Here is a 27,007-nt window from a genome sequence, read left to right as displayed (position 1 = left end):
AGGAGAGGGGGTCGGCCAGGTCGGACTGGTGGTTCGGCGCATGGTATTGTACTCCTTTCCTTTGCTATTTTCTCTTATCATTGTTGTCGTTGGTGGTAGCGGTGGTGATTCGTATTGTACATTAGTTGCTAGACTGTTCTTATCTCAGCCCGTGGGAGTTGCATTCCTTCGATTCTCCTCCCCACCCCTCTGGGAGCGGGAAAAGGGGGCGGCAACCCCTGGGGAAGGGGGGGGGGGCGGACTAACGTGGGCCTCGATTGCTTCCAGCCTGGCACCACTCAGTGGGAGTAAGTGAACAAGCTGTTTGGTTGGGTTAAACCACGACATAATCCAAGAAAGCACTGCAACTGTGAAACAGCGTAAAACAGAACTAAAAATGGGATCAGAGTAAAACTGCCATAATACAGAACAGAACAAAAAACAAGTTGGTTTTAACTGAAGCAATTACTGAAAAATTCATCAGCTGAAATTTACAGAAGGGACACAGCTCATATAAACAAAGACTGACACTTGTTGAATGTGAATTTCACATGTAAATGCTAAAAAAGTCGCAGTACTTATAGGCAAGCAAGGCAGTGAATTCCTTGATTTTTTTTAATTGGGCATTAATACTATACATACATAAAGAAAAAGATTAGATAGATTATTAGATACCAAGAGGGCCAAGAGATTTTCAACAAGTGATATTACAAATGAAAAACAGTACCACATGTGCATGTTGAATTACTGATATGGCAACCAACAAATTTATTATGATATTTTAATTTACTACAATCATTTTTAGTTTGCTTACTCCTGAAAAATTAGAATTGGATTATCTCCTTATTACTAAAAGTATCACAGGAGGAAACTGCCAGCTTCTAAAACTGATGGAATTTTTAACCACTTCTGCTTTTTCATTAGAGCTCAGGAAATCAGGTAACAAAATGACAACACTACTTCCACGTAGAGACATTACAGAAGCAACTTCTACAAAAAAATGTGAACAGATTAGCACTAGATTGATAGCCAAATGCAAACAGCAAGTCATGGATTAGCAAAGGCCACTCCTCAGAACACAGCAGTTTAATTTGAACTTGACAATAACTTCAGGGGTCTTGAATATAAATGGCAAAAGCTGTGTAATATTTTTAGCGATAGAAAAACCCAAAAGCTAACACATCATTGAGAAACTCATATCTTCTTGTACCACTATTGATACCTCCTCTTGTTTTTAGTTCCCCTTCCCCATATAATTTAGACCAAAACCAGTAGTACAGCAGCAGCAGAACCTTTCATTGTAATTAAAAAGCCAAGCTGAATGAAAATGAACCAAGTATATTGTATGCGTATTGCCCTGAAGGTAGTAGCTAGTACAAAATCAACGAGTAAAGTGGAAAAAAAAAATAACCAAAAAAACCACCCCCCCCCAACAAATCAGTTTTATTTAATTACATTTGGAAACATGTGATAACATCAACAGTCTTGCTTTGTTATTTACTTTGATGCTAAGTCAAAACAGGCCACAGTTTTGGAACTGCTGCTTCTACTTTTTCAACATGCCATACAATTTTGTAATGACACATTATAAGTTACAGTTTTGTGGTGTTTTATGAGATCTGCTTAGAGTCAGACACCAGTCTTCTCCAAGTTTATATTGGGGATAAAAAGTAAGCACAGTGATTTGGGGATTCAGTTCTTAATATAAAACCACAGTGCTGGTACTGACAGCAGTAAAACTAAGCAAAGCTAACCAGCAACAGAAGCAAATTCTGTGGTATTCAGGATTAGTCTGCCCAGTTAAGACTAAAATATTACTTTCCTGATTGAGACTAAACCTCTTCCAAGCATTATCAAATACACACACAGGGCATGTGAATGTTTAAATAATAATTCTTAGCTGTCTTGATATGTCCTGGACTAATGTATGAAAATCTATAAAGTGACTGTATGAGAAAATCTGCTGTAAAGAAGATTAGTCAAGAATGGATTCCAATTTTCAAGTTTTATTTTGATCTATTTGTTAGTTCTTTCTGGACATTCTGTTGCTTTAGGGAACTAACTAAAAGCAGCAAATAAATACGTTGTAAAGGTTATTTTAACTTTTTATTAAGAAAACAACAAAAATATTGAGATCTGTAGTATTTCCAGTTAGTATTTCAGATCTTGAGTAGCAAAGTCAGACATCTGTTCCTCTCATTTTAGATATGTATCACTAAAGCCTTCAAACTCTGCTATGGAGGAATTTTTGTTGGATTTTTTTTTCCTTTTTTAAACTACGTGCAAGTCAATAGCACATTTCAGCAATATTTCTACTTGGTAATTATCAAGTGTTCCTTCAAGCATTTAGCGGAAAAATCAATACATTGTTTTACCTGTCACATCAGTAGACAATGTAGAACAGCAGAGCCTGCAAAAACACTCATTGTCATAGTCACTGCTATTCTCTGTAAAGGCTTTCTTTCACCTACTCAAAGGCAACAGAAACATTTCACTTACCTTGAGTGCTAAAAGGCTCTTGTTAATTTCTGCACCTTCCAGTCGAGTCTGCCTATCTGCACTGGAAGTATCTGCTCCTCTTTCATTGCCAGCCAAATCAATCAGAGAAAATTTACCATGCAATTTGCCTTTCCTTCTGAGAATAATCTGAAACACTGCATGGCTTCGAGATGAGTGTGCATTTGCAGATGTCTGGCCAGACGTCCTTTAAACAAAAGGAAAGAAAGGAAGAACATACAAACAGGTGAAGGACCACACATGCTAAACACTATAACCTCAGAACATTACTTTTTTCACAGCAGAGTCCTGTATTTGCTTACACATGTTGGCAGCATGTCTAACATTGTTGTGGTCACAAGAAGTACAACCCTAATAACTGGATGTACACAGCATAATTATACTCCTGTTTCATCTCTTCAACTACAAATGGAAGGTTAGTTTTATCTCTGTTTTAAAAGCAACAGTCAGATCTTCAAAGATTTCAGATTATCAGAGAGTTTACATGTAGGAAGCCACTGGCACTTTTATCTGATCAGGCAGCTGTCTTTGTACCAGGCTGATTTTAAAAACAATGAAACTGGGTTCTTAAAAAGATATAAAAAAATTTTACACTTAGCCTCTGTCACTACATATCAAGGCCTTTAAGAGGTGAAGAATCTGGCAGTATTCCAGATTACAAAGCACATGAAGTTAAGTCAGTGAGATGCTTACATAATGAATGCAATTCACATACTGTAGAAAAATCAGTTATTTCTCTCTAGGAGACAGAGAAACTCTAAACATCTGTTTAAAAAGTAGGCAGATTCCTAAATTGTAGCCAACATTATCAAAACACCCATATTAAAAACCCATCACTACAAAGAGACCCCTAAAAATATTCTTATTCTGAACCTTTAATGTACAATGAAAAACTGCTGTAAGTTATGGGAGATACCTGCAGCTGTTGCCTATATCAATAAGCTTAAGAACATCTTCAACACACTTAACTTCCCGTTCCTGTAATCCCACCACCTGGACTTGCTGTTTACCATCTTCTAACACTCTTAATTTTGTCTTCCTGTTCAACAAGTCAAAAACCTTAGGAAGTGGAGGAAAACAGAACAGTTAAAGAGGAGCTTTAAAAGACACTTCTGTTTCAAATCCTGTAACAAAATACACAAAGCATTCCATGGAAAACATGACTGTAAGGGAAGCATAAGGAATTATCTGAAATATAATTTTTACTACAAATAGGGGAAAAAAAAAAACTTACACGACAAGCTCAAAATCTTGTTCGTGAAAGAGAAATTCCCCTTCCTTAGAGAAAGATCAGGTACTCACCTTACCACTGTAGATCTCAAAAAATGTTGCATACACTTGGAGTTCTAACTTCTTATTGTTTGGTTTCTTTAGCATGAGAAAGACGTCTCGAGCTGTCAATAAATTTACAGAATAGAAAGAAATCTCATTATGTATTTTCATTAAGTGAAGACTCATTAATGCGTAATAGTCTATTTTACAGCATCTGCCATATTTTGCAAGTATAACAGATATGTTAGATCAAATGAAGCCTGAAACATTGCAGTTTAAACTACCACATTATATCAGAAGATGCACAAGACTCTGAAGTTACAAAATTAACTACTCATCTATTATTACACTTTTTAATGATCTATATATGCGCATTTACTTTACTGTGTAAAAGCTACACGTCTAGCAACTACTTACAATGTTATCGAAGCTCCACTGTAACGCAAAATATCACAGAATGATAGAATGGTTTGGGTTGGAAAGGACCTTAAGTTCGTCTAGTTTCAACACCCCTATCATGGGCAAGGACACCTCACACTAGACAATGTCGCCCAAGGCGCTATCCAACCTGGCCTTGAGCACTGCCAGGGATCAAGCACTTACCACTTCTTTGGGCAACCTGTTCAAACGCCTCACCACACTCACATCAGAGAGTTTCTTCCTTGTATCTAATCTGAACTTCCTTTGTTTAGGTTCAAACACATTGCCCCTGTCCTATGGATGCAGTCCCTGATGAAGAGTCCCTTTTAAATCATCCTCACAGGCCCCCTTTAGATACTGGAAGGCTGCTATGAGGTCTCCACACAGCCTTCTCTTCTCCAAGCTGAACAGCCCCAACTTTCTCAGACTGTCTTCATACAGGAGGAGTTCCAGCCCCCTGATTGTCCTCGTGGCCTCCTCTGGACTTGCTCCAACAGCTCCATGTCCTTCTTATGTTGAGGACAGCAAAACTGCACCCAGTGCTCCAAGTGGGGTCTCACGAGAGCGGCGCAGGAGGGCATATATAGGCATACGTAGGAGGGCTTATGTAGAATTTTATATTTGTACTTCAGGGAGCAGAAAATCTACTGATGTCAACTAAACTGCAAAAAGTCAACAAGCAAATAAGGTCTCACCTGCAAGCGCATATATGCCTTTAGAACAATCCTGGTTCTTTCCTGAAAAGTCACCACCCATAGTCTAAATAAAAGAAAAAAATAAATAAATAAAATCACAGAACTGTAACTTACATATTTGTTACTTATTAGAACTTAGCTAAGTGTACCATACATAAAAAGAAATGTCTTGCTTACATGTAGAAGAAAATACTTACATGGGTTTTTCCACTGCCTGTCTGCCCATATGCAAAACAAGTTGCCATTCCCCTTTCAAATATAGTCTCCACTAACGGTCGAGCTGTAAACCTTAAATGCAAAAATCAACAGTACTTTAGAAACCAAATTATTTTAAGGTGCGATCGCTATAAATTTATAAATTACAAAGGCCAGAAGAGACAAAACTGGTCCTCTACTTTGAGGGGACAATAAGACATTTCTACATTAATTCCTGAACTAAAGAGACTACCAGCCCCAAGGCATAAAAATATCCCAAACAGAGAAAAGCTACAAGATCTCACACATTTATTTTCCAACAATATTATCCTCCTTTAAACCCTAAGAAAAAAAAAAATTCCTTCTTTTAGTACCACAGCATAGCTCACTGCATAAGAGTTTGGAGCTTCCTAAAGACAACAGAATTAAAAGTAGGACAGTGAAGCAGATAAATACTTAAGTTTTGCCAATACTAAAATTCTGCTATAATTTTGGGGCTGTTTTTTTTCTTCCCAAACACACTTTTTTTAAAGCCTTGTGTGCATTATTCTGTGCCAGCTGAGGAAATGAAACAAACAAACAACAAAAAAAAAAAAAGGAGAAAATGGAGATCCAAATACCTTGGGGCTGAAAATGGATGTATGTCTTTGTTGTTGTAGTTCTTTTAAAATAGAAAGATTCAATATTTTCAGCAAGATAACTTAGCTACATGCACCCATATGTTACATCAGCCAGACTGCTTCCAGTAGCCAAGGTAGCTCAGGCATCTTAGTAATATAATATAACCTCTCTCACTTTCTCTGCACTCCTTCTGCATCCTGATTTGTTTCCATCTCTTAATTATCTTGTATTCAATCTACAAGCTCTTCGAGGATGAAGCTGTCCTTTTTTTTCCAAGTTTCCTGAAGACTAAAAGCTGTGACTCAGGTTCCTCAGGTGCTGCACACACACTAATTAGTTAAGGTAAGCCTAAGGCAAATGGAGAGCTCAAGAAGTTGTTCATGAGGAGGCAGGCAATACATACTAGAGCCTGGAGACCAGGCAGACATGGAGAACAAATGAGAGCTGGACTGAGGTTAATGGAGGTGGAGATGACATTGCAGGTTAATAACTCAGGACATAGAGTTAAACAAAAGTAAACAAATAAAAGAACAAAGGTAGCAAAATATATAGCTGACAACATAGAGAACAGGGGTAAATGACCTGTCTAAGCCCACAGTTATTGACATGGAAGATACTTGAGAAAAGAAGATTTTAAAAAAAAAAGTATATACACATACCTGTAAACCATTTCATTAGGAGACGTTTCATCAAAGGTATAGTCAAAACGAAAAGTTTGGTTTTCTAGGTACCGTGTTAAATCCACCTTTTGTTTTGGTTCATGTACCATCACAACATCTTTACTAGGAATTGTTATAACATCAAGGTCTTTCATTAAAGTTTCTATAAAATAAGTGAAATATTTAACTAGCAACACATTTTTGCCATTTTTTCATTGGGTACACTCTTACAACATCTCAGATAACACAGCTCCTCCAAGTAACAACACTGAAATGGACTCAGGGCTTCCAATGCCTAGAGAGTAATCTGCTAAGTAACGGATTCCATTTTGGAAGGCTAGTCATCCTACCCTACCAATTGCTAGAAATTAGGCTGTACAAAGCTGGTAAGAAAATAATCATTCATTTTATCACTATCATTGCAGCTTGTTATGTATTCTATAACAACACTTCCCAAGGATTTCACCTGTTTTCTCTCAGAGCTTCTACACTGTTTTACAGATTACCAACATACCCTTAAGTCTTTATAGTTTCTCTACTGGACAAACTGGACACCTATTTTCCTTAAATCCTTAACATTACAGTCACATGTTCATAGGCTTCCAGAAGAATTTTGTTTCATTTTACACCAACATTTTTGTTTGTGTATTCCTCCTGTAACCTAAACTATACATCTTCAATAGAGAATTTCTCCAAAGCAAAATCCTTTCTGAAGATTACCATGTAGGCAGAAAATGCCGAAAATACTAAAAAAATCCTTCCTATCACTGGAAATGAACAAAAGCCATCTAGATGTGATTTCAACAGTGAGGTCCCAGGTTATAATTACTACACAGCACTACAATTTACTGCTAATTGTTGTATGAGATACAAGTCAGCAAAACAGAGAACCCAGTGATCCATGATATGCACAAAAATAAAGATCCTTTGTGTGTACATTCAGGATCACTCCTGTGTCCTACTTCCATTTCTATGTAAAATTTCTTAAAGCATGCAGTTCAGGAATTTGATGTGGCTGTATGCAATCAGAGAAAAATCTTTTCATTGGTTAACAAATTGATCAAACAGTACAATGGTTACTATTGCATAATATACACCAACAGAAATATGCATTCAATCACTATATAATAATGTTTTCAACTGCTCTGCAATAAAATAAGATGCAATTATTCTGCAGTAATCACAAAGAAGAAATAAGGAACAGGGATAAGAAGAAATGTAAGACAGTTAAATTCTCTGCAGCAAAAGCTTTTTAGTTTAAGTAGTCAAAAGCTGTTTTTAAGTAATTGCTTGGAACAAGACATATACATGCTCCCTGATATTTGTTACAGTCCTTGCTGATGAAAATTTGGAATACTGTCTCTGAAACCCACCATATATTTCTCAATTATATGTCACTGAAATAAAATCTCAATGTCAAAAGAAATTAAGTTTCATTTTAAAAAAATTAAATATCAAAACACTTTTTATTTAAATGAAATAACTTAAATGCTAATGTGAACACCTACTTCCTGCACAGTCAATCCACAGAACAACTGATACAGAGGACTCTAAAGATCCTGGTGATAATTTTGTGGTTTGGAGTCTGACAAAAACTGATTATTTTTTTTTTTTCTCTTCAGGGAGTTAAACACTAATGTCTTTGATTCTTCAGTTTTAAAATGTGGCATAAGAAATACTGTTTCCTAGGAAGTGTGTTTTCAGAAAATTGTATTATGTGGGTACTAGGTTATGTCTATAGATTATTTCACTACAGGTTATTTTTGAAAATGCAAAGTAACTTTAATACCAACCTCATTTTTTCACAGACACACATCTTCCTACAAACAATTTGAGCTAATTTTTTAAATAGCCTAAACCACTAATAGCTAAAATACGCAAATTCCACAAAACCAAATCCTACTTCACACTCCGTGACAACTTGCTCTCATTTACTGTAATCTCATTTTGTCTGACTTCAGCAGAAGGTGATGTTTCCCCTAAATGCACAAGATTTCTAAGTCATATTTTATTCAGCAAACCTCCAATGATGAAACAGAAATTCAACCGCTACCAGACTTGTACATTGAACACCCTTATTAAATAGGTTGTGCACAGTACTTGCAAGTAATGAATTCTTGAGATTATGCATTCTTTTCAGATTGGTAAAAGAGAAAAAAAAGCGGGAAAGGCAAAACAGTTGTGGAGGTAGTGTTGTCACAGGAGAATGGATAATTGGTACATAAACTCTGAATAATCCTGAAAGATACAGCAAGGCCATGAGAGGCCCGAGGAAGCTTAAGCAACCAAGGTAAGAAGCAGCTGTAATTCACTAAGTTATGAGAACTGTGGACTTTTGGCAAGCTTTCGAGGTCAAGTTCTCACACCTGTGCTTAACCAATTATGTGTTAGTCCCTAAGGGTCTTCAAGACATGCATCCAATCATAATATGCCAAATCACTGTAAGCGCATGTAAGAAATAATATATAAGGAGTTACGGCTTTGTAATAAATGGCTTTTGTCTGATCATATTGATCTCTGACTGGGTCCCTATATATTTTCTTCCGCAAACAATAAAAGGAAAAATTGAGCAAAAAAGTAGGGTAAGTTAAAGGTCTTTTCCAACCTAGTTCATTCTATGATTTTAAGCAGCAACATGGAGAGGGGAAGACAAAAAAAGAAAAATTAATGATATAGTGCTATCAACATGTTTTCCCTTTCCCATACAATTCTCATGTTTGCCTCTGAATATGCTCCAGATAATCTTCCATGTGTAGGTCTGACAGTACAAAAGTACGAAAAGCATGCCATGTTGTCTCAGAGAGTGATGCTCTTTGAGACGTTTAGCTAAACAAAATATAGAATCATTGAATCATAGAATGGCTTGGGTTAGAAGGGACCTTTAAAGATCATCTAGTTTCAAACCCCCTGCCTTTGGCAGGAACGCCTTCCATTAGACCAGGAAAGGGAAGGAAAAGCATATTTCAAAGTGAAAGTCAGCTTACTTAAGCACCGGATTCAAACAGAAGCATCTGCATTTTTAATTTCCCACTGAAAGTAAAGAACGTCATGGAAGACTGGAATTTAACTGGAGCTGGAAACCTCAACTGTTTGTTTGGGGTTTCTTTTATACAGGCTCCAGTCCGATGAATAGACAGTAAGAAGTTGTAATACTAATCTCATATTTAACAAGTGACTACTAGTGTAATAGTTTCACCTTTGATCAGTAGCCCTAGATCTCTAACATGAATATTACCATCAGAAGCAGCTTTTCAGAGGAAAAACAAACAAACAAAAAAATACCCCAAAAAAAACCCACCTGAAAATACGATCAAAATCCCTAATGGTTTAATGGTCGTACCTTTTTTATTGAGTGGTCGTTTCCGTACACAAACACATATCCTGTGCTCATCGATCTGCAAAGGAAATAAACTTTCAGTGAACTATACCCCAATTCCAGTTATACAGCAGCATACTTATTTTACGTCTATTCTTGAATTAATTAAACAGTAATTTAAACAAAGAGAAACGTTCAAGACAGCGAGTAATCTGAACATGGAAAAACCCTTTGTGTGATACTGTGATACTGTGCGTAACAGCAAAGAAACCAAAAGGGAGAAACACATTAACAAAATCCTTCATTTAAGAATCCTGATCTTTTGACTTCTCTGCAAACCAAATGCCCTCATCACCTTCAAAGATCGAATATTAAACTTTATACTGAACAAGGTTTTTGAGACAAGCTTAATGGTTCTTTGGGTGTATCCCCTAGCATCCCCAGAAAATTTACAATACAGAGACTGAGTGACTACTTAGTACGTATTGGTATAATTTTATAGTAAAAGAATATTTGAATAACATAGCATAATAATAATTTAGACTTTCAATACATACTAATTTCTATACCATCAAATTACTGAAAAAATAAACCCATGTGATAATGAATACTAAAACATATTAAACTACTTACTTTTCATGTTTACAGACATAAGTACCCATTGAAAAAATGGAAAACACAGCAAAAATACAGACTGATAAGAAACTTCAATGTTTTGGGGGTACTTACAGGATCTGCATTTGTCAGTGGTCTGTAATCCAAACTTGCCCTGAAATCTCTTATCATACACATAATTTCATAATTTGGGTTTGTAGCATCAACATCCTAGGGAAGTAAACAACATAATTTCTAATATACTTTTTTTACTGAAACTGACAAACTTCAGTATCTTCTGTATGTATTTATGAGAAAAACATGCATTAACAGAAACATTTTTTCTCCAATTTTCCAGAAACATCCCAATATGCAAGTTTAATGCCTTTTTCCATTCTGATGCAGCTAATTTACTGATCACAAAACAATTACATGCCTTCTATTTAATGTTTTTGGTTGGCATATAATAGAAAATACTTTTTATTGGAGGACTCATTAACAGACTACTCAAGAAAGAGAAATTAATTCTGCCTTCGATAGATTCTTCACACTAAAATGCCTCTGAATGATGGCACAGCACCTGATAGCATACACTACCTTGGATGTTACTTGGATGCATTGCAAAAGATTCCAACAAAAGCAACTCTGAACTACAACTAGGCTCAGAAGGCTTCCCATCCTTAAAGCTGGAGCTACCAGTACCAGAGCAAATGGATATGTAAGAGGCCTTGCACAAAGCTCCTCCAAGCCTTGCTAAGCCTAAGCCTACTGTGAGCTGAGTTCATTCTCTGAAGAACTGATCAAATGTCCTTCCTGTCACTTCTCCTTGAAACTTAGTTTTTACACCATTTCAGGACAAGCTAATGATGCCATACATAGCCAGCTCTGGTGCAACTATCTTCTTAAGTTTTGCATGGCTCCCCCCAAATTACGGAATTATTTCAAATAACAGGAAACTCCTTCTGGGTCACAGTTGGTTGGGACACTCTCAGGGAGCACTGCACTGGTGTTTACAAGCCAAAAGAGAGCCAGTCATGTTCATGCACCTGTGGCACAGCTGATCCTTACCTCAGCTAAGACTATGTCCTGGAAATCAGAAGCTGACTGCAGCATAATGTTATGCAGCCTGACAACAGTGAACTAAAAACTGCTGACGGTAAGTCCACAAAAAATGTATTCCCACTGAAACGTTTCCTTCTGACATTCAGAAAGGAATATTGTTTATTATGGAAAAAACATTTGCCTAAAATTCTTCAAGCTCTGCCTAAGGGTCTTGTCCACTAGAGCACTATGCCTGGCTAATTACTGCTGCATTTCACATCACCATACACAAAGGAACACAAAGCACAGATACATATAGATTATCAAGACAAACAGAGCTTCCTCATACAGAGATTTCAGACTCAGACTCAAAGGAGGCTTTGCAGGAGTGATAAAATTTTAGCTGTAATGCTAGGCTAAAGTATTTTAATGCTTGGGGATTTTTCATGTTTGTTTCTTAGATATAAAGACATAGTAAAGTTTTGCGTTTGTATAAATGGATGGAAATTACAGAACACGAATTCAACATAGGTGATTTTAGGTCAACTCAGAAACATCATTAAACCCTGATGTAAACTGCCTGAATTATTTACTTGTTGGTGGTACTTCTCATGTCAGTAGCGGATTGCTAGTGCCCCTTTAGAGACTAACACATACACACAGGACTACCACCAAGATTACACTTTTAGTTTTGCTAAAGCTTTTACACCACTGCTACAGAAGGTCATTTAATATTAGGAGATTTTTCTCACAGGATTATCAACTTCATTTTCCTTCACAGAAGTTTTTAAAAACTTGTTGCAACCTCTTGCATGATGAACATCTAAATTATAAATGCATAGACTTGGCTTTAAAGGGGAAAAAAGAAGTCCTAAAAGTTAATGATCAAGCTTAAGCCTTAAATGAGTATTAAATGGATCTCCTACAAAGCATCAAAGATTATAAATAACAATTTATCATCATGTTGCAACACCTCATGTACAACAACACATAGCTAAAAGCGACAGGTTTGATTATTTTCAATATTACATTTTCCCCAAGAAATAGCTATCTATTACCAGTACTTGATCTTTAAAAAAACATGCAACAAGACAGGCAATATTAAGCAATTATTTCTGTAGGAAGAAAAATAGGGGGAAAACTGTCTAAAGTAATAGTTATGAGAGCATTGCAACCAAGCACCAAAATATTTATCAAGCTTGTATACATGCTGAAAATATTTAATTTCAGTATTATTAGAGTTCATACATAAACAGTGGAAAAAGCACTACAATTTTGCGAACTTATCTTTCTGTCATATATTTTCCATCCAAACTAAATATACTAACCTGAGCTCTTTTTTCTCTAAGCTCCTGCTGCTGTAACCTTCTTTTTTCACGTTTCTCTTGCAATTTTTCAACCTCTTTTACACAATTAGATTTTCTACGTGCTTAAAGAAAACAATATAATTAAAATTTCTTCAGCATTATATGAACTTAGTATTTACACTGCAACATTTCAATTAGATTATCACTGAAATGCATTTATATCAACTATCTTTTCAAGCAAATCATACAATATATAATAATTATGACAGTCATTATCATATATAATTATAGCAATTTAATTTATAAAATTAATAAGAAAAAAGTAATGGGAAAGGTACGATAAGTACACAACCAAAAATGTAAGGACAATGACTATCAAAAAAATAATTGGACAGTGATTTCATGGCTTGAATTAAAAGAAAGCCCAAGCAAACAAAAAAAAGAAACAAACAACACTGCCACTATTAAAACAAGATAACAGCAAACCGAATTCCAAATACTAGTACATCTATGACAAAAGTGAATATTTGTTTAGCCACAGCTCTCTGAAAAAGCTCCTCCGGGAACCCAGAGACAACTGCAGTTGTAGACTGCTTGTCATCTTTTATGGACGACAACATAATCCACGAGAATGTACACATAATGCCCAGAATGAATGAATCCGTGATACACGGTTTACATACAAGGGGGTCCAAATTCCTTTTTTGCAGCTTGAACTGGAGATATATCTGAAACACTACCATTCTGTTGAGAGGAGAAAGTCTGATCGGGAAGCTGAGAAGGTCTTGCACGTGCAGAACCAGACACTGCAACAAAAAACCATAAAGCTTACCTGGACAAGGAAGAGTAACATTTCTATCCGATTCTGAAAAGCTTTGTTATGGCAAGATAAAACAAGACCCCTTTCCAAGTACTTGGAAAGTCTATTAATAAAGATATTTGGTATGCAGGCTTTTTTATCCTAATGTTATACAGCAACATAAGAGAATTATTAAGCAACAATGCTGCATGTGCACATTTTTAAATACTCCACTGCAGGATTAGTACAACTTGCTATGTGCGTAGACTGAAGCATGTACTTGGGAGACATTCAGTCCTGAAGTTTAAAGTGCTGGAATTTTATTTATATTGTGATTATATGAAAAAGGTTAGTAAGAAAAGAAGCCCCACTGTTCCACATTCTCTAGAGCTCCAAATGATCCCACCCCATTGACCCTATGATCTCTGGAGAAGGAGATTGATATAAATGAAAGGCAGCAAAGTACAGCTCAATCTGCGAGTGGAAGAAATAAAAGGAAAAAAAAAAAAAAAGGCTTTTTGACAGTGTACTGGAAGGGATACAGATACAATCAGTACGTCTAAATTTAGGCACTGATTCTATATGTGCCAAGGATGTCAGTTTCTGAAGATGCAGTGTTGTCTGGTCTCAGTGAATGCAGTGGGAGTGGTAAGCATGCAAGACACTTGGTAGAGCTAAGGGCTTTAAACTGTTTTTCAAAGATTTGTTTCAAGCAGCAATGCTTCAGCTGGCCCGTTTCCTGCACATGCTCCTGATAGAGCCTGCCAGAAGAATACAGAAGGTATCTACGATTAGCAGCCAGAGATGGCACTCTGTACAAATGCCAGCCCACTATGCATCATGGAGACAACTGTGGAAACAGGTATGGCATGGGACAGACAAGACAAATGCTCAGACCATTCCAAATATGATAGGAGATCAAATTTATAGCACAAACTGACTACACAAAATAAGACAGTGTGTTGGGAAAAACTTTAATCACAAGGACAACAAAAGACAAATACCTAGGCTGAACAGTAAGATGCACAGGACCTATTAAAAGAACCTATTAAAAAGTTACAGCACTATCCCGTACTAAACAGACCATTTGCTAGAAACAAAACATATGGATGCGAGGACAGCCCATCAGCAAGATGGCTCAAATTTAAACCACATTAGTTTGAGAAAAGTTACCTGCTCTTTAAGAGATTTCCAATTTGCTTAACAACCCCAGAGGCAAACAAAGGACGAAAGTGGTCCCTATCATCCACCAAAAGAGTCTGAACACTTGCCAAGATATGCAAGCCAATTTGTTTTTCAAATTTAAACAGATGGACTAGAATCTACTCTGAATTAATGACAGTAGATTAATGTTTCGAAGAAGAATCATCACCATTATCAATACAAGTTAGCTAAGTTTAACACAGAGAAAATGAAAATAATAAACAGTAACTATTCTTCCTCATATTGTAGATTCATTACATCTGCATTAATACAATATATTCTTTTCACCTATCCTCCTGTTGTATTTCATCATTTTTTGTAGATTTTTCACAATCAGCTTAGAGTGAAAAATAACCCCTAGAGCTTAAGTACTCTTTGATTGAATGTATACACTTGCACACACAAACTGTTACAAAACTAAGTTACAAAATTGAAAGTGCAGGAATTTTAAGTGTATTACTTAAAATATATTGAAATGCTCAATTATAGCGAAGCAAAATTGAGGGTGCTTTAACTTGGAAAAAGCCACACAGGCTTTAATGTAGCATAATTAACTTAAAATTTTTGCACCTTCAGTTCATTCAGCTTAACTTTCCTAATGCTACGTTGCTTGCACATAAATACTAGACGTACAGCATGAATTTCTAAGTATACATCGGAATTGTAGGAGCAATGCACCATGCCTTTTATTTGTCACATGCATACATGCAGAATGGAAAATACAGAACTATTAAGGAGTGCTAGATGAGCACGAGATTAAAATATTCCCACATTTTTTACTTCCTTGAAAGAGGTAACATTTACCTCTGTTATCTCTGACGGGGTTGTCATTCTTAACAGGTACCACAGTTCGACGAGTCTATAAAGAAAGAAATATGTTACTCGATCACCATCTTACTGAAAATGTAAATTGCAGCCCCACCTCTGCTTCTTTCTAGGGAACGAAAATAACATGACATCAGCAACAGAAAGAGCTGATTGCTGCCAAATTCCCTCCATGAAAGCCTAGGGTGAAAACTACTTGAACTATATACTCTGTTCCAAAACAACCTCCCTAAATCTTTTTTCCTTGAGCTATATTTAGTTATATTAGTTCCCCAGTTCCTTTCCACCAAACCTGTTATTAAAAAAATTTTATAAGCCCCTATTCGTCACAGGAAAAGATACATGGTTATCAAATAGCTTCGCAGACACAAAAGTTGAAGTGAAAAATTCAAACATAACAACACGCATAGGAGTACTACAAGTTTAACATGAACATGTTGCATTGATATTACCAACCTTCAGGATTTTGTTTACTTTGGCTGATGGAGCAGGTGGTGGTAGTGACTCTGGACCAGGTTCAATATCTTCATCAGGTGCAAGATCTGGATTAAGTGAACATATACTCTCCAAGTCAATCTGGGTAAAAGAATATAAAACACATTAATGAGTCTTAAAACAATATTCACACTCTTCATTTCCCCTGCTACATTTGAGAATAAACATTAAATGCATTTAGTAATTTTTACCCCACAATCTGTTAATTATACAACCTGAATTATCTTCTTTTATGTTCACTAAAAACAGTATAACCTTTGGTCTTTGTATTAGTTGAAAACACACCCTTCAGTAAAGGTATGAACTAAAAATGACCAGGAGATATTTATGATTTTGCAAACTGATTAAACTAAAAAAAAAGCAGACAGCATAACTGTGGTAATTTGACAGTTACCTCAAAATACAAAAGGTATTTGGTAACAGAGGTATCTCAATTCTTTGAGATTTCCCTGGCAGTGAAAAATAAGCAGACAAATTACAGCCACCCAAGAAATATAAGCACAGTTGAAACCATGTTAAATTTATCATGTTTTGGGTTCTGGTTTGTGGTTTTTTATTTTTGTGTGGTGTGGTGTTTCACGGGGAGAGGGGAGGGTGTGTTTTTGCCTTTCAGTTTCTCATTCACTTCAGTTTCTCATTTTCCTTTCAATTTTTCATTCAAAGTACTGTACAACCTATGGGAGAGGGGCAAGATCTTAAAAATAGCTGGCTTCAGACCTACTGAAACTTGGTTTTCTAAAAACCTGAAGTAGCTTTAGTATCTACAGACTGCACTTCCCCTGACTGGACCTTTCAAAAACCTCATTCTGTAGATTCTCTGTGTCCAGAGGGCCAAGCTCTGCTGATGAGATCACCAGGACCGTCTCACTTTTTCTTTTTTTCCTCCTTCCTGTATTTTCACAAAACTGGTGAAGAGCAATTATTTCTGAGATGCTTCACCAAATCTCAGCTGAAATTGGCTAACATGGTCCAAAATTTAAAGGAAGAGGGAGTACAAAGATATTGCACACAAAGACACAGTTTCTCAAGGAAAGCAAGGCTGGAAAATTATTGCCAAAACTACAGACATTGTAAACAAACTAGCAGTTAAGTTCCTCAACAATACTAAAAAAAAAAAAAAAAAAAAAAAATCTTTCTAATCTAGCTTTTACACTAGTTTCCTGTCCAAACTCAAGTCACTTCTCCCAAAAATTTGATTTTTCTACTTGTAAGAAGACGATAATGAGGTCAGCCTTTCTTAATCAGATGAAAATAACTACTTAAAAGCTATGACACAGCTCAGAAAGTCAAATTCCATACAAAAGAAACCAGCATTTGCCCAGCAGCTTCCATGCAGAGAAGTCTGTAAACAAAGAATCAAGTAAATTAAGACTTATACCTTCTTTTTGTTTCCACTGCAAATTCCAAAGTAATATTCATGTAGACTACATATTTTTAAAAATAGAAGAGTTCCAAAATAATTAAGTTTACCTCTTTGCCTTTAGTATCTCCATTTTCAATCCATTCAACAGTTACACTTTCATTTTCTTCATTTAGGGATGTTACCATAGCTTGGTGGATTCGGCCTATAAAGCAAACACAAATGATCACTTACTAAGTGGTGGGAACGCTTTCCACAAATTATTTTCATTCCTGCACCAAGACATGCAGAGAGGCAGGAAGAAGAGGGTTAAAAAGACTTAGGTGATAAAACACAAAATGATTCCTGGCCACACATTGTGGCATGGCTCAGACCAGATCCATCAGTGGAGAAACTAACAGCATATTAGTGAAGAACAAAATGAGTAGAAAACTGAATCGTAAGTAAACAAAATACCACATGAAAGCCATACCACTTAGACTCTCTTTTCATGATAGAGGAAAAATCCAACACCATGAGTCTCCCACAGGCCATTAAGTCTCCCAAGGTATGTTCCACATCAGCTTGTTTGTCCCCCTTCTAGGCTGATACAACGCTGTATGTCACAATACAGAAGTGAAGCTAACTGAAATTGTACACTGATACCCATTTCATATGGGCATCCAAACAGTTGGTGACTTAACTATAATTAAACTGCCAGCGACTACAATAAAAATCCTCATTTTAAAACCAGCTGCTTACACAAACTGCTGAGCTGGAATTAAGTTGCCACTGCTTTGGCTTAGAATCATAGAATAATTAGGGTTGGAAAGGACCTTAAGATCATCTAGTTCCAACCCCCCTGCCATGGGCAGAGACAGCTCACACTAAACCATGTCATCCCAAGGCTCTGTCCAACCCCGCCTTGAACACCGCCAGGGATGGAGCATTCACAACTTCCCTGGGCAACCCATTCCAGTCCCTCACCACCCTTAAAGAATTTCCTCCTAATATCCAATCTAAACCACTGCTGTTTATGTTTTAACCCGTTACCCCTTGTTCTATCACTACAGTCCCTAATGAAGCGTCCCTCCCCAGCATCCTTATTCATCTCCAGTGAAGATCCAGCAAGCTCCCATAAGGTACAATAAAACTAACAGGAGTAAGGATTCTTCTTAAATATTGAGTGTACAGCAATTTTACGTCCTACCTGCTAAGCACAGTGGCAAGGAGCAATTGGAAGAGCAGAACAATCATGCACTGACACAAAAGGATCAGGACCCAGGTGTCACATTGATTTCACATCTTTGCTTTGCTCTAAGACTACTAAGAATTGGGAGTTTCTAAAGAAAACGAGCCAAATGCAACTGCTCCTCTAACACCCGCCTTTAATGAGCCATAGCACAGACAAGCAATCCCTCACTCCATACATCCCGGCACCCACTGCCAGGCAATAACAGCACAGTCCCTACCCATCTGCTCCGGCCTGCATCACCTCTGCCTTGCACCTTCTATTCTCCTTCCCTAAAGCCCCCAGACCTCCAGATCCACTCTGATGATTGTTTCAAATTTTTGGTTTATCCATTTCAGTCATAATTTGATAGGTTTTTTACAGTTGACGCTTTTATACAGTCTAAACCTCTTAGGACATGCGGAAGGACAGAACAGAAGAAAACCTTTGCCCGATACCCTGAATTATGCTTTAAAGCCAATCAGTTCTGTCTCTGTTCCCTCTCAGCTTGTTGTGCCCCTCCTCACTAGCAGACCATGAGAGACTGAAAATTTACTTACAGTCAGCACTACTGAGCAACGAAGGTATGTTATCAGCATTGTTTTCACACTAAATCCAAAACACAACACTGCACCAGCGACTAGGAAGAAAATTAGCTCTATGCCAGCCAAAAACAGGACACCCATCTAACAGCACAAGTAACAAATGTATACTGTTAATATTTATTCTATTGCAAAGGCTGCCTAAAAATTCACACCTCGTTAAAAATTAAGAAGAGTGACTATGGGGAAGCATCATGAAGGTAAAAGAAAATCTGTGTACTCTAATACGATGGGCAGAGGAAGTTACTAACTGAAATTCATGCAAGGCATAGCACCAAGGGGGTTCACAGAGCAGCTGGCCCCTATGAGCAGAACTGCTTTCACATCTGCAATGGACACCTTACCAGCAACATATATTACACATGTATTTACAGCCTCTGTGCTTGTCCTTGCCCAAAGCATAACATTCACTCCACCACTAAAGAAGGTTAAGTGGTTTTTTTACCTAGAAAAAACCTCCCCCTTTGCTTCACTTGGCTCCCTTCCTCCAGCATTCACTCGTTTTTTATTTCCACGATCCATGCTTTGTCTTACAAAGCTCTTCCATTTGTCCTTCCCAAGCACCATTCTCCCAATGCCCCAGCTATGTGCGCTGCAGGGACCATTTGTCCTGCATTCCCCACCGAGGTGATGCCAGATGCGCGGACAGGGACCACCACCATGCACAGGCACTCCTCCCTTTCCCCTCACTCAAAGGAGGTTGTACAGGCATGCATCCTGCCCTGAGGACTCTGCCTGAATTCTGCTGGTGGCTGGGCTGAAGCAGCCTCGCTAAGCATGTTGCTCTCTCAACTTATTTTCTTAGATGAGCATTTCTGGGCAAGTTTTCTTTGTGTAAGGTCCTCAGCACCGTTCCATCAATTTTTCTGCATTTAATAACCTTTTTTGTACAAGAACATCCTGTTGTAGAGCTCTTTCAATTAGCTATCTGGATCACCGGCAAAGCAGCAACAGAAGCTACTATCTTCCTGTAGCAATGCCACCTTGCCACTCCCACAAAGAGCATGATTATAACACATAAGGAGGACAGCAGTGTGCTATTAGCATTGTTCCCAGACTAAAGCCAAAACATAGCACTGCACCAGCTGCTAGGAAGAAAATTAACTCTATCCAAGCCATACAGGGAAACAAAAACTGTGGGAACTGGAACACACTTAACTGGTATAATGTGCAACTGTTTTAAGGCTTGATCCAGCCGTCAATCCAGAATCAAGAGAAATATGATATATTAAAAATGCAAGTTTAGCTAAAAACATTCTATACAATGATAATAAGCTATAGTATGTTACCAAATCTTACAAATTTTGAAAAAAAGCACTATTCACAGTTGTGTGACACTGTATTAGTCATGCAGTCATCATATAGGACTTCTATTACCTTTTCGTGTGCTCTATTACTTTTGACATAGAATGAATAGCAAGAATAATTTAAAAAGGTTTCTATCTTTGCCCTAACAAGGGAAAAGAGATCAAAGCAGGCTGATGAATGAACAGAAAATACTGAACTCTCTCATAAACACAGTAAACCAGGCATGCTGTAACAAAAGAATCGTAATAAATCTACCATCTCTGTGCCAGATTTCATCCATTCCCTGGCCAAGAAAATCAGAACCAAATAAATAGAACCACATAAATAAAAAGAAAAAAAAAACACTAAAAAAGTTATGTCCATCTTTCAAATATTCTCAAAATGTCCTCAGCTTTAACAGAAAATGTACACTATAAAGTTTAAACTGGCAATCTACCCATACAATTTTTTCCTAAAAATTCTTTTGTGTTACTAAAAGTTACATGCTATTGATGTGCCAGAAAGCACATTTACATCTTTACAATTGCCTCTTGCTCTCTGCAAACAGTATTCCATTATATTTTTCTAGTACACAGCTGAATACAGCAGCTGGGAAATTCAGGAATGCCAGCAACCAATTAGGCTGGCATAAATCTCGTCTAGCATATAAAGCAAGACCAAGCTGCAAATACTAAAGCATAAGAGCCAAATCAATGTGCATAGAATGGTTGAAGGTAACATCCATGATTTCTGGCACATTTTCTAGTATCAAAATATGAAATGTAAACATGCCTATGTAAACACAAACATGCAATAGGACAAAGAGAAAAAGGAACAAGTGGTTCAGAAAGACTACCTCCACACACACATCAAAAACAAAAGAAGAAAGTAGAGCCATAGTGCTAATATGCTGACTTGGCATTTCTTTAATTTCAAGTGCCTTTCCTCACACACTTACAATTCACACCACAGGCAAAACCTTTTCTGGGAAGTCATTCCATTGGTATACAGTTCAAAACTAAGGCAGAAGTTATTTGAAAAGGCTATTACTTGTGTGAATATGTTCTGTCATACAGTGCGTGGCATCTGGTTTATCTCCTACTCACCAGAGAACGCAGAAAATATTTCTGCAAATACAGCAATGCCACACTAAAGTATGTGAAGCCAATACTTTACAATTACCTAAAATACATAGGTTACAAGATTCTTCCCCTGATCAGTACAAGCAAAGAACACCAATTCTCCATTCCCTCCCTTCCTAGTCATCTGATGAACATGTGACAAACAGAAGAAAGCAAGCATAAACATCTGCAGAAATATCAGATAAGTCTCTATTGTAAAAGTTCTTAGGGAGGTTATTCGTTCAGAAAAAGGTTCAGGAAGTACTAGCAAAAGCAAATAACTAGAACTAAATCAAACATTTTAACTGACCGTCAACAAAGGTAGCACTACCAACAGACTGCAAATACCAAGCTGTACTTAGATCCCTAGCCCTAAGCAAACTGAACAGTTTCTACCTGTAAAATTTCTCCAAACGACCAAAATTTTGAAGCAGTGATCAATGACAGTACTAAAACCATGGTTCTTTTATCTTCTTCATACTTTTCAGAAACCTGTGTTGGCAGTATTAAATATTGGTTGATGTTTTCTAAATTACAGCCCAGGAAACAGCTAATATGTAACTCAAACCCCTTTGCACCCTCCCAGATGACTCAAGAAATAAGGCTGGAAAAAGACCACAGCCTTCCCCACTCTCATAAAATTTCACATTCTCCTCACCCCCACAAAGACACTGTACTCACAGATCTCATGCAAGAGTTTTGTGATGTTTTAGTAATATCTTTGAGTTGTAATAGTTAGAAATCTACACATAGGCTCTGGATCAGGCCATGGACAAGAAAGGTTCATAATTTCTACTATGACCCTCTCATTCCTCCCTAAAAAACAGTAGGAGGACTCTGCCCGGCAGCGTTATGCTATGACTATACCACAGTTGTTTAAGGCTTGTCAGCTCAAAGCCAGGCAATCATTTTTAGCAGGACCAGGCTATGGCAATGTTAAAAGACCCAATACCCAGTAAAGGAAACTCACAGCTTTATGTTATATCCTTGCCACATCTTTAGGAGCACAAATGTGTTATATAAGCTCAGGCACTGGCCCACTAGCAGAGCACAGCTTTCTAAGTGTACCAACACTAGATGTTTCATAGATGAATGCAAAAATATGCTAGAGCTTGACATCTGCTACAGAGTCCTGCTGAGGACGACCACTGCAACAGAAGCTGCCCAGACCCTTAAAGGATTGCAACAGGCATTTGTGGAATGGCTGAGATTTTCCTAATCACATTAATGAGGGACTCATCTCTCATCTAGAGACACCTGGACAGGACTGACCTTCACCTTCTGCCATTTGAAATTCAAAAAGTAGAACGGCAAGAAGTAAAATTTTCTTCACTCTTTCGAACGTAATATAAACCCCAAGTTGCATATAAAATATGTATGTGTGTATATATATGTGTATATATGATTAGGAGGAAAATGAGGCTGCAAATCCAGAAGCAGCATTTACAGGAATTGCCGTGGTCCAGAACATAGTCTCCTGTGCTCTGGGCTCCAATCCTGGCAACTCTGATGGAAGGGCTTTCCCGCTGTCCCAGAGCTCAGTGGGGTGAGGAATAATCCTCTATGCACTCAACAATGCCTGTAACCAGACTTGCAAGGAGAAAGATAATTCAAGGCTTGGTGTCTCCAGCAATGTCAGCTGCAGCGATGTCCGCGTGCAAGCGATCAGCGCTTGTCATGGTCTTCCCTGCACTACACAGACAGTGCTGCTGCTCCCTGAAGGAAAAAACAGCAGTTACTAGTCACAGATGCTTGTTTCCACAACAGAAAACATGTTTGTGGATAAATAAAACTTTGAAACAAAATAACATCAAAAAAGTAGCCTATTTAGTTTGTATCTACCACAGTTACGCTCCATATTTGTTTTACTTAATCATACAGATTTTGGTTTTGCCAGCCTTCCTTGTTGTCTTTTCTGTTACCTTAGTTACAGTGTTATACACAGTACCTGACTTATCTCTAAAGCAAGTTCGTAACTATGTATAAAACACATAAAGATGGATTTTAATACTCATTTTTGTTAATGATCCCTAGCTACTAACTCACTTTTATGCTCTAAATTATTACAGCAATACCCAAGTCCTTCAAATGACAAGCATGTTGCAACCACATTTTATGATCTCTGTAAACCTCTACAGTGTAACAGATAGGCATTTTGAGAACAGAATCTACTATTCCCCAAATCGAGTTTCCCATATCTGCCTGTGTATTTCAGTTTTGAATTAAAATTTAGCTTATTCTTGACCCCATCTAGAGAGCTATCAAAACTCAGAAAAATCCCCATCTAAGATATGTATCTGATTTCTGTGCAAAACCTGATCAAACACACTGGTTTAGAAAAACAAAGTTCACAGATCTTACTGACAGTCCATTAATAAATGAGAAAGGGAAAAACCCCAACACACACAGACATGCCACAAACAGCACATTTAATGTCCCTCATCCAGCAAACAGGACACAAGTTATTTTTTTCATTCCCTTTTTGCATTCAACACCAACAAGCCCATCCACTCCAAACCGCTAACCTGCCCTTTGCCATGCTCAGTCTAGCTGAACTTGCTAGCTGCCTGTACTCTGCACCTTCCCTAAAGCACCTACCTAGAGCTAAACCCCAGCACTGCTGCCACAGCTTTTGTTTCTCTAATAACTGTCAAATCTCCAATCTTTTCACATTGTGATTCATTGGGTTTTCCTGATTAACTTTTATTTTGCAAGCCAATATGTAAAATTTCCCTTTACGTTCAAAAAAAGTTTTCTGCGGTTTCCCCAATTAAATGAACATTTTGGTTTTTTACTTCCCTTCAAGGCAAGCCCAGTTCCTTTTTGGGGGTGGGGAGCCAATACTCTTTTAAAGCACATTTCAAAGTGCATTATTTCCTGTTAATGAGTTCCTCCCAAAACACCATCCCTTTATTTGGTTTCAGAAGCTTCAATTGCCAATGAGATCAATGACAGCCATCCCATCTCTCACAAAAGTCTTTTAAGGCAAGAAAGATGGTCTGTGGTGCTGGACTGTTCCATGCTAGAGTCAGTTCTGATTGCCTCACTGTTGCACTTGCCTAGTTTCATCAAAGATACTTCTTCATTAACATGGCACTCGAAAGAGAGTAGAATTCAGATCCCCAGATCTGGAGCAACAAAGATGGGCTCTGTGCACCCATGGTGATGGGCATATAGTCGCCACAGAAGTTATAATATACAGTGTTATATATCAGTTAACATCATAGTAAGTAATTCATTGGCTATTCTCACCCAAAATGAAATCACCCTGAGGTATACACATCGGACTTCCCCATCTTCCCACATTACCCACCAAGCATACCCAGGTCACTGAGCAAAAGCTATCCCACAGGTGGGTTTGCCTTTACCTGAAGCAGGAATAACCCAGACTGTCTTCCCCAGCACATTCTTTACGTGCACCACAGGAACTTTGTCCCCTTCTACAGTATGTGAAAGTTCTGACTTGGCTGGGGCAGCCCTGTTGGCAGATCCTCTGCTGTTGACCAACCAGGTGGCCTTTGGTAAATTTGTATCCCAATGTTTGAAAGTCCCACCACCCATTGCTCTCAGTGTAGTTTTTAACAGCCCATTGTACCGTTCAATTTTCCCAGAGGCTGGTGAGGTGTCATGGGCCCACTGAGCTAAAAACAATTCACCCTTATGTTGCCATTCTAAGTCCATCTGAGCCACTTCAATCTAAGCAGCTTTATCCACCTGTTGGTTGTTCTGGTGTTCTTCAGTAGCCTCACTCTTGGGGCACATAAGCATCTAAAAAAATGTACCTTCACCACCAGGTTCTGCACCAGGCCAATGATATCTTCCTACAATGCAGCATGACAGATGGGTTTATCTCTGTGCTGCAAGTTACTCTGCTTCCAGGAGTGAATAACTAATGAATGGGAAAATCAACCCAGCCAGTCTTAAAACTAACCTCAGAAGGCATACTATTAGGTTGAAATTATTAGGTACGCTGTCAAATTCATTATTGTTCTTGTATTAAACTTGATCTGAGTATTTTTTCATACTCTATGAAATATTTTACTGAAACTCAGAGAAACTTCATAATAGATCAATACCAGTAATGCTGCACAAAGCCTCTCCCATACTGACAAAGCAGGACTAAGCTCAGGTCAGTTTACCCTGCCCTCAGTCCCAGGATTCACCACTGTGTTTACCTGTTCCACCTCTAAGCAATAAATAGAAAGAAACACTTTGGCATCTGTCCTCCCCTATTTGCTACTACTTTTAAGAGGGGCACTGAACCTTTCTACAATGTTTCGATTAGACTTACCCTTCTTTTAGTGCAAAATCAAGTAGGTTGAGCTGTTATCACTTCTAAAATTGATGTCTATGTTATGGCCAATTGCACCATGACCTAAAATCCTTCTATTCAATTATGCTGGTTTTGTTGTTGGGGTACCACTACATTCATTCTTTTTTTGATGGGGTGTGGAATCAACTCTTGTAAGGCCCTTTCACTTGTTGTCAAGTTAGATTGTGTCATACTCTTACTGAAACATGGCATAACCCATGGCCAACCCTATCATTCTCAACCAGCAGGCAATGCTAGGTTGCAATAAGAAAAATAAAATCAAATCCTGGATATATTTCTGTGTCTTTTCTAGACCCACCATGGACAGAAACCGTAAGACAACTGGTACAGGTTGGTTCATGTCCACAAGAGCCCTGGGACAGACCTTTCATGGCACATTGCTCAGAACTACAGCACTAGTGCCCAGCCCAGGTTCATTAGCTGCGCCTGCGGTGGCAAGCAGCAGAGCTGCAGAGCAAAGCAGGTGGTGCTGGGGATCAGATATTCACACCACACACTTCAGAAGGGAGTCGGGGGAGTCTAGTGTCATGGACTGAACACACCTTGGAGTGCATCATGTACATATCTGGAGTGTACCCTCCAGCTAAATTTTATCCAAAAGGAATTTAGTGTGCTCCAAGGCCGCTTTCAAAGTGAACTAAAGCATAGCATGCGGAAGCAACGGATGATCAGAAGATACACGTCCAAAATTCATTTTCTGTTTCAACTGAAATCCTTCTAACAGATGCACTCCTGTAGTCCCAAGCGGCATGCCTTGAGCCCTAAGATCTCTCCTTTTTTTTTTTATTGTTATTCACCCTAACCTACACGAAAGTGAGAAAACTGCTTTGCAGCCTCCAACTATGATGCTTTTAAGAACATGAACAGGAGCATATGCTGTACACCTAGGGGCATACATAAGCATATGGAAGTGTAATGCTTACTAAAACACAGAAGGACTGTCTGAGCACTGAGAAACAAATGATGCAGTTCAGGTCTCTTAAGAAGACATCAAGGAAGTTTAGGTTTCCTATAAGAGGTGGGTCATCTGGTTCACTCCAGATGAGAGTCTCAAAGTGAACTAGCGCACGTGCAATGAGAATGTTCATGGTACCAGGACACAAGAGTAAAACCACATGCAAGATAAATTCACAATCTGAACAATCCAGACTATGAA

The 27,007-nt window shown here is 37.9% G+C and overlaps 1 protein-coding gene across 4 annotated transcripts in view; it reads right to left on the bottom strand.

Annotated features, from left to right (window-relative positions):
- KIF2A (kinesin family member 2A) overlaps positions 1 to 27,007 on the bottom strand; it is a 62,192-nt gene that overhangs the window by 23,858 nt on the left and 11,327 nt on the right. For 2 of the 4 annotated variants that reach the window (XM_061368663.1, XM_061368665.1), the window contains exons 2-14: positions 17,409 to 17,503; positions 15,900 to 16,019; positions 15,423 to 15,477; positions 13,300 to 13,422; positions 12,638 to 12,738; positions 10,404 to 10,499; positions 9,699 to 9,753; positions 6,359 to 6,521; positions 5,081 to 5,171; positions 4,884 to 4,947; positions 3,799 to 3,890; positions 3,413 to 3,555; positions 2,479 to 2,683 (exon numbers count right to left, since the gene is read on the bottom strand). In XM_061368663.1, coding sequence (XP_061224647.1) covers positions 2,479 to 2,683; positions 3,413 to 3,555; positions 3,799 to 3,890; positions 4,884 to 4,947; positions 5,081 to 5,171; positions 6,359 to 6,521; positions 9,699 to 9,753; positions 10,404 to 10,499; positions 12,638 to 12,738; positions 13,300 to 13,422; positions 15,423 to 15,477; positions 15,900 to 16,019; positions 17,409 to 17,503 — 1,403 coding nt within the window. The remainder of the gene's footprint in view (positions 1 to 2,478; positions 2,684 to 3,412; positions 3,556 to 3,798; positions 3,891 to 4,883; positions 4,948 to 5,080; positions 5,172 to 6,358; positions 6,522 to 9,698; positions 9,754 to 10,403; positions 10,500 to 12,637; positions 12,739 to 13,299; positions 13,423 to 15,422; positions 15,478 to 15,899; positions 16,020 to 17,408; positions 17,504 to 27,007) is intronic. The other 2 variants (XM_061368664.1, XM_061368666.1) reach the window with 1 other exon arrangement.

This window comes from Neopsephotus bourkii, unplaced genomic scaffold, assembly GCF_033783945.1.
Source record: "Neopsephotus bourkii isolate Nb327-2 ecotype Australia unplaced genomic scaffold, CSIRO-AGI_Nbou_v1 NB_1436, whole genome shotgun sequence".
Lineage (NCBI taxonomy): Eukaryota > Metazoa > Chordata > Aves > Psittaciformes > Psittacidae > Neopsephotus > Neopsephotus bourkii.
Note: the sequence above shows the minus strand (reverse complement) of the source record. Positions and strands in the feature narration are given on the sequence as shown.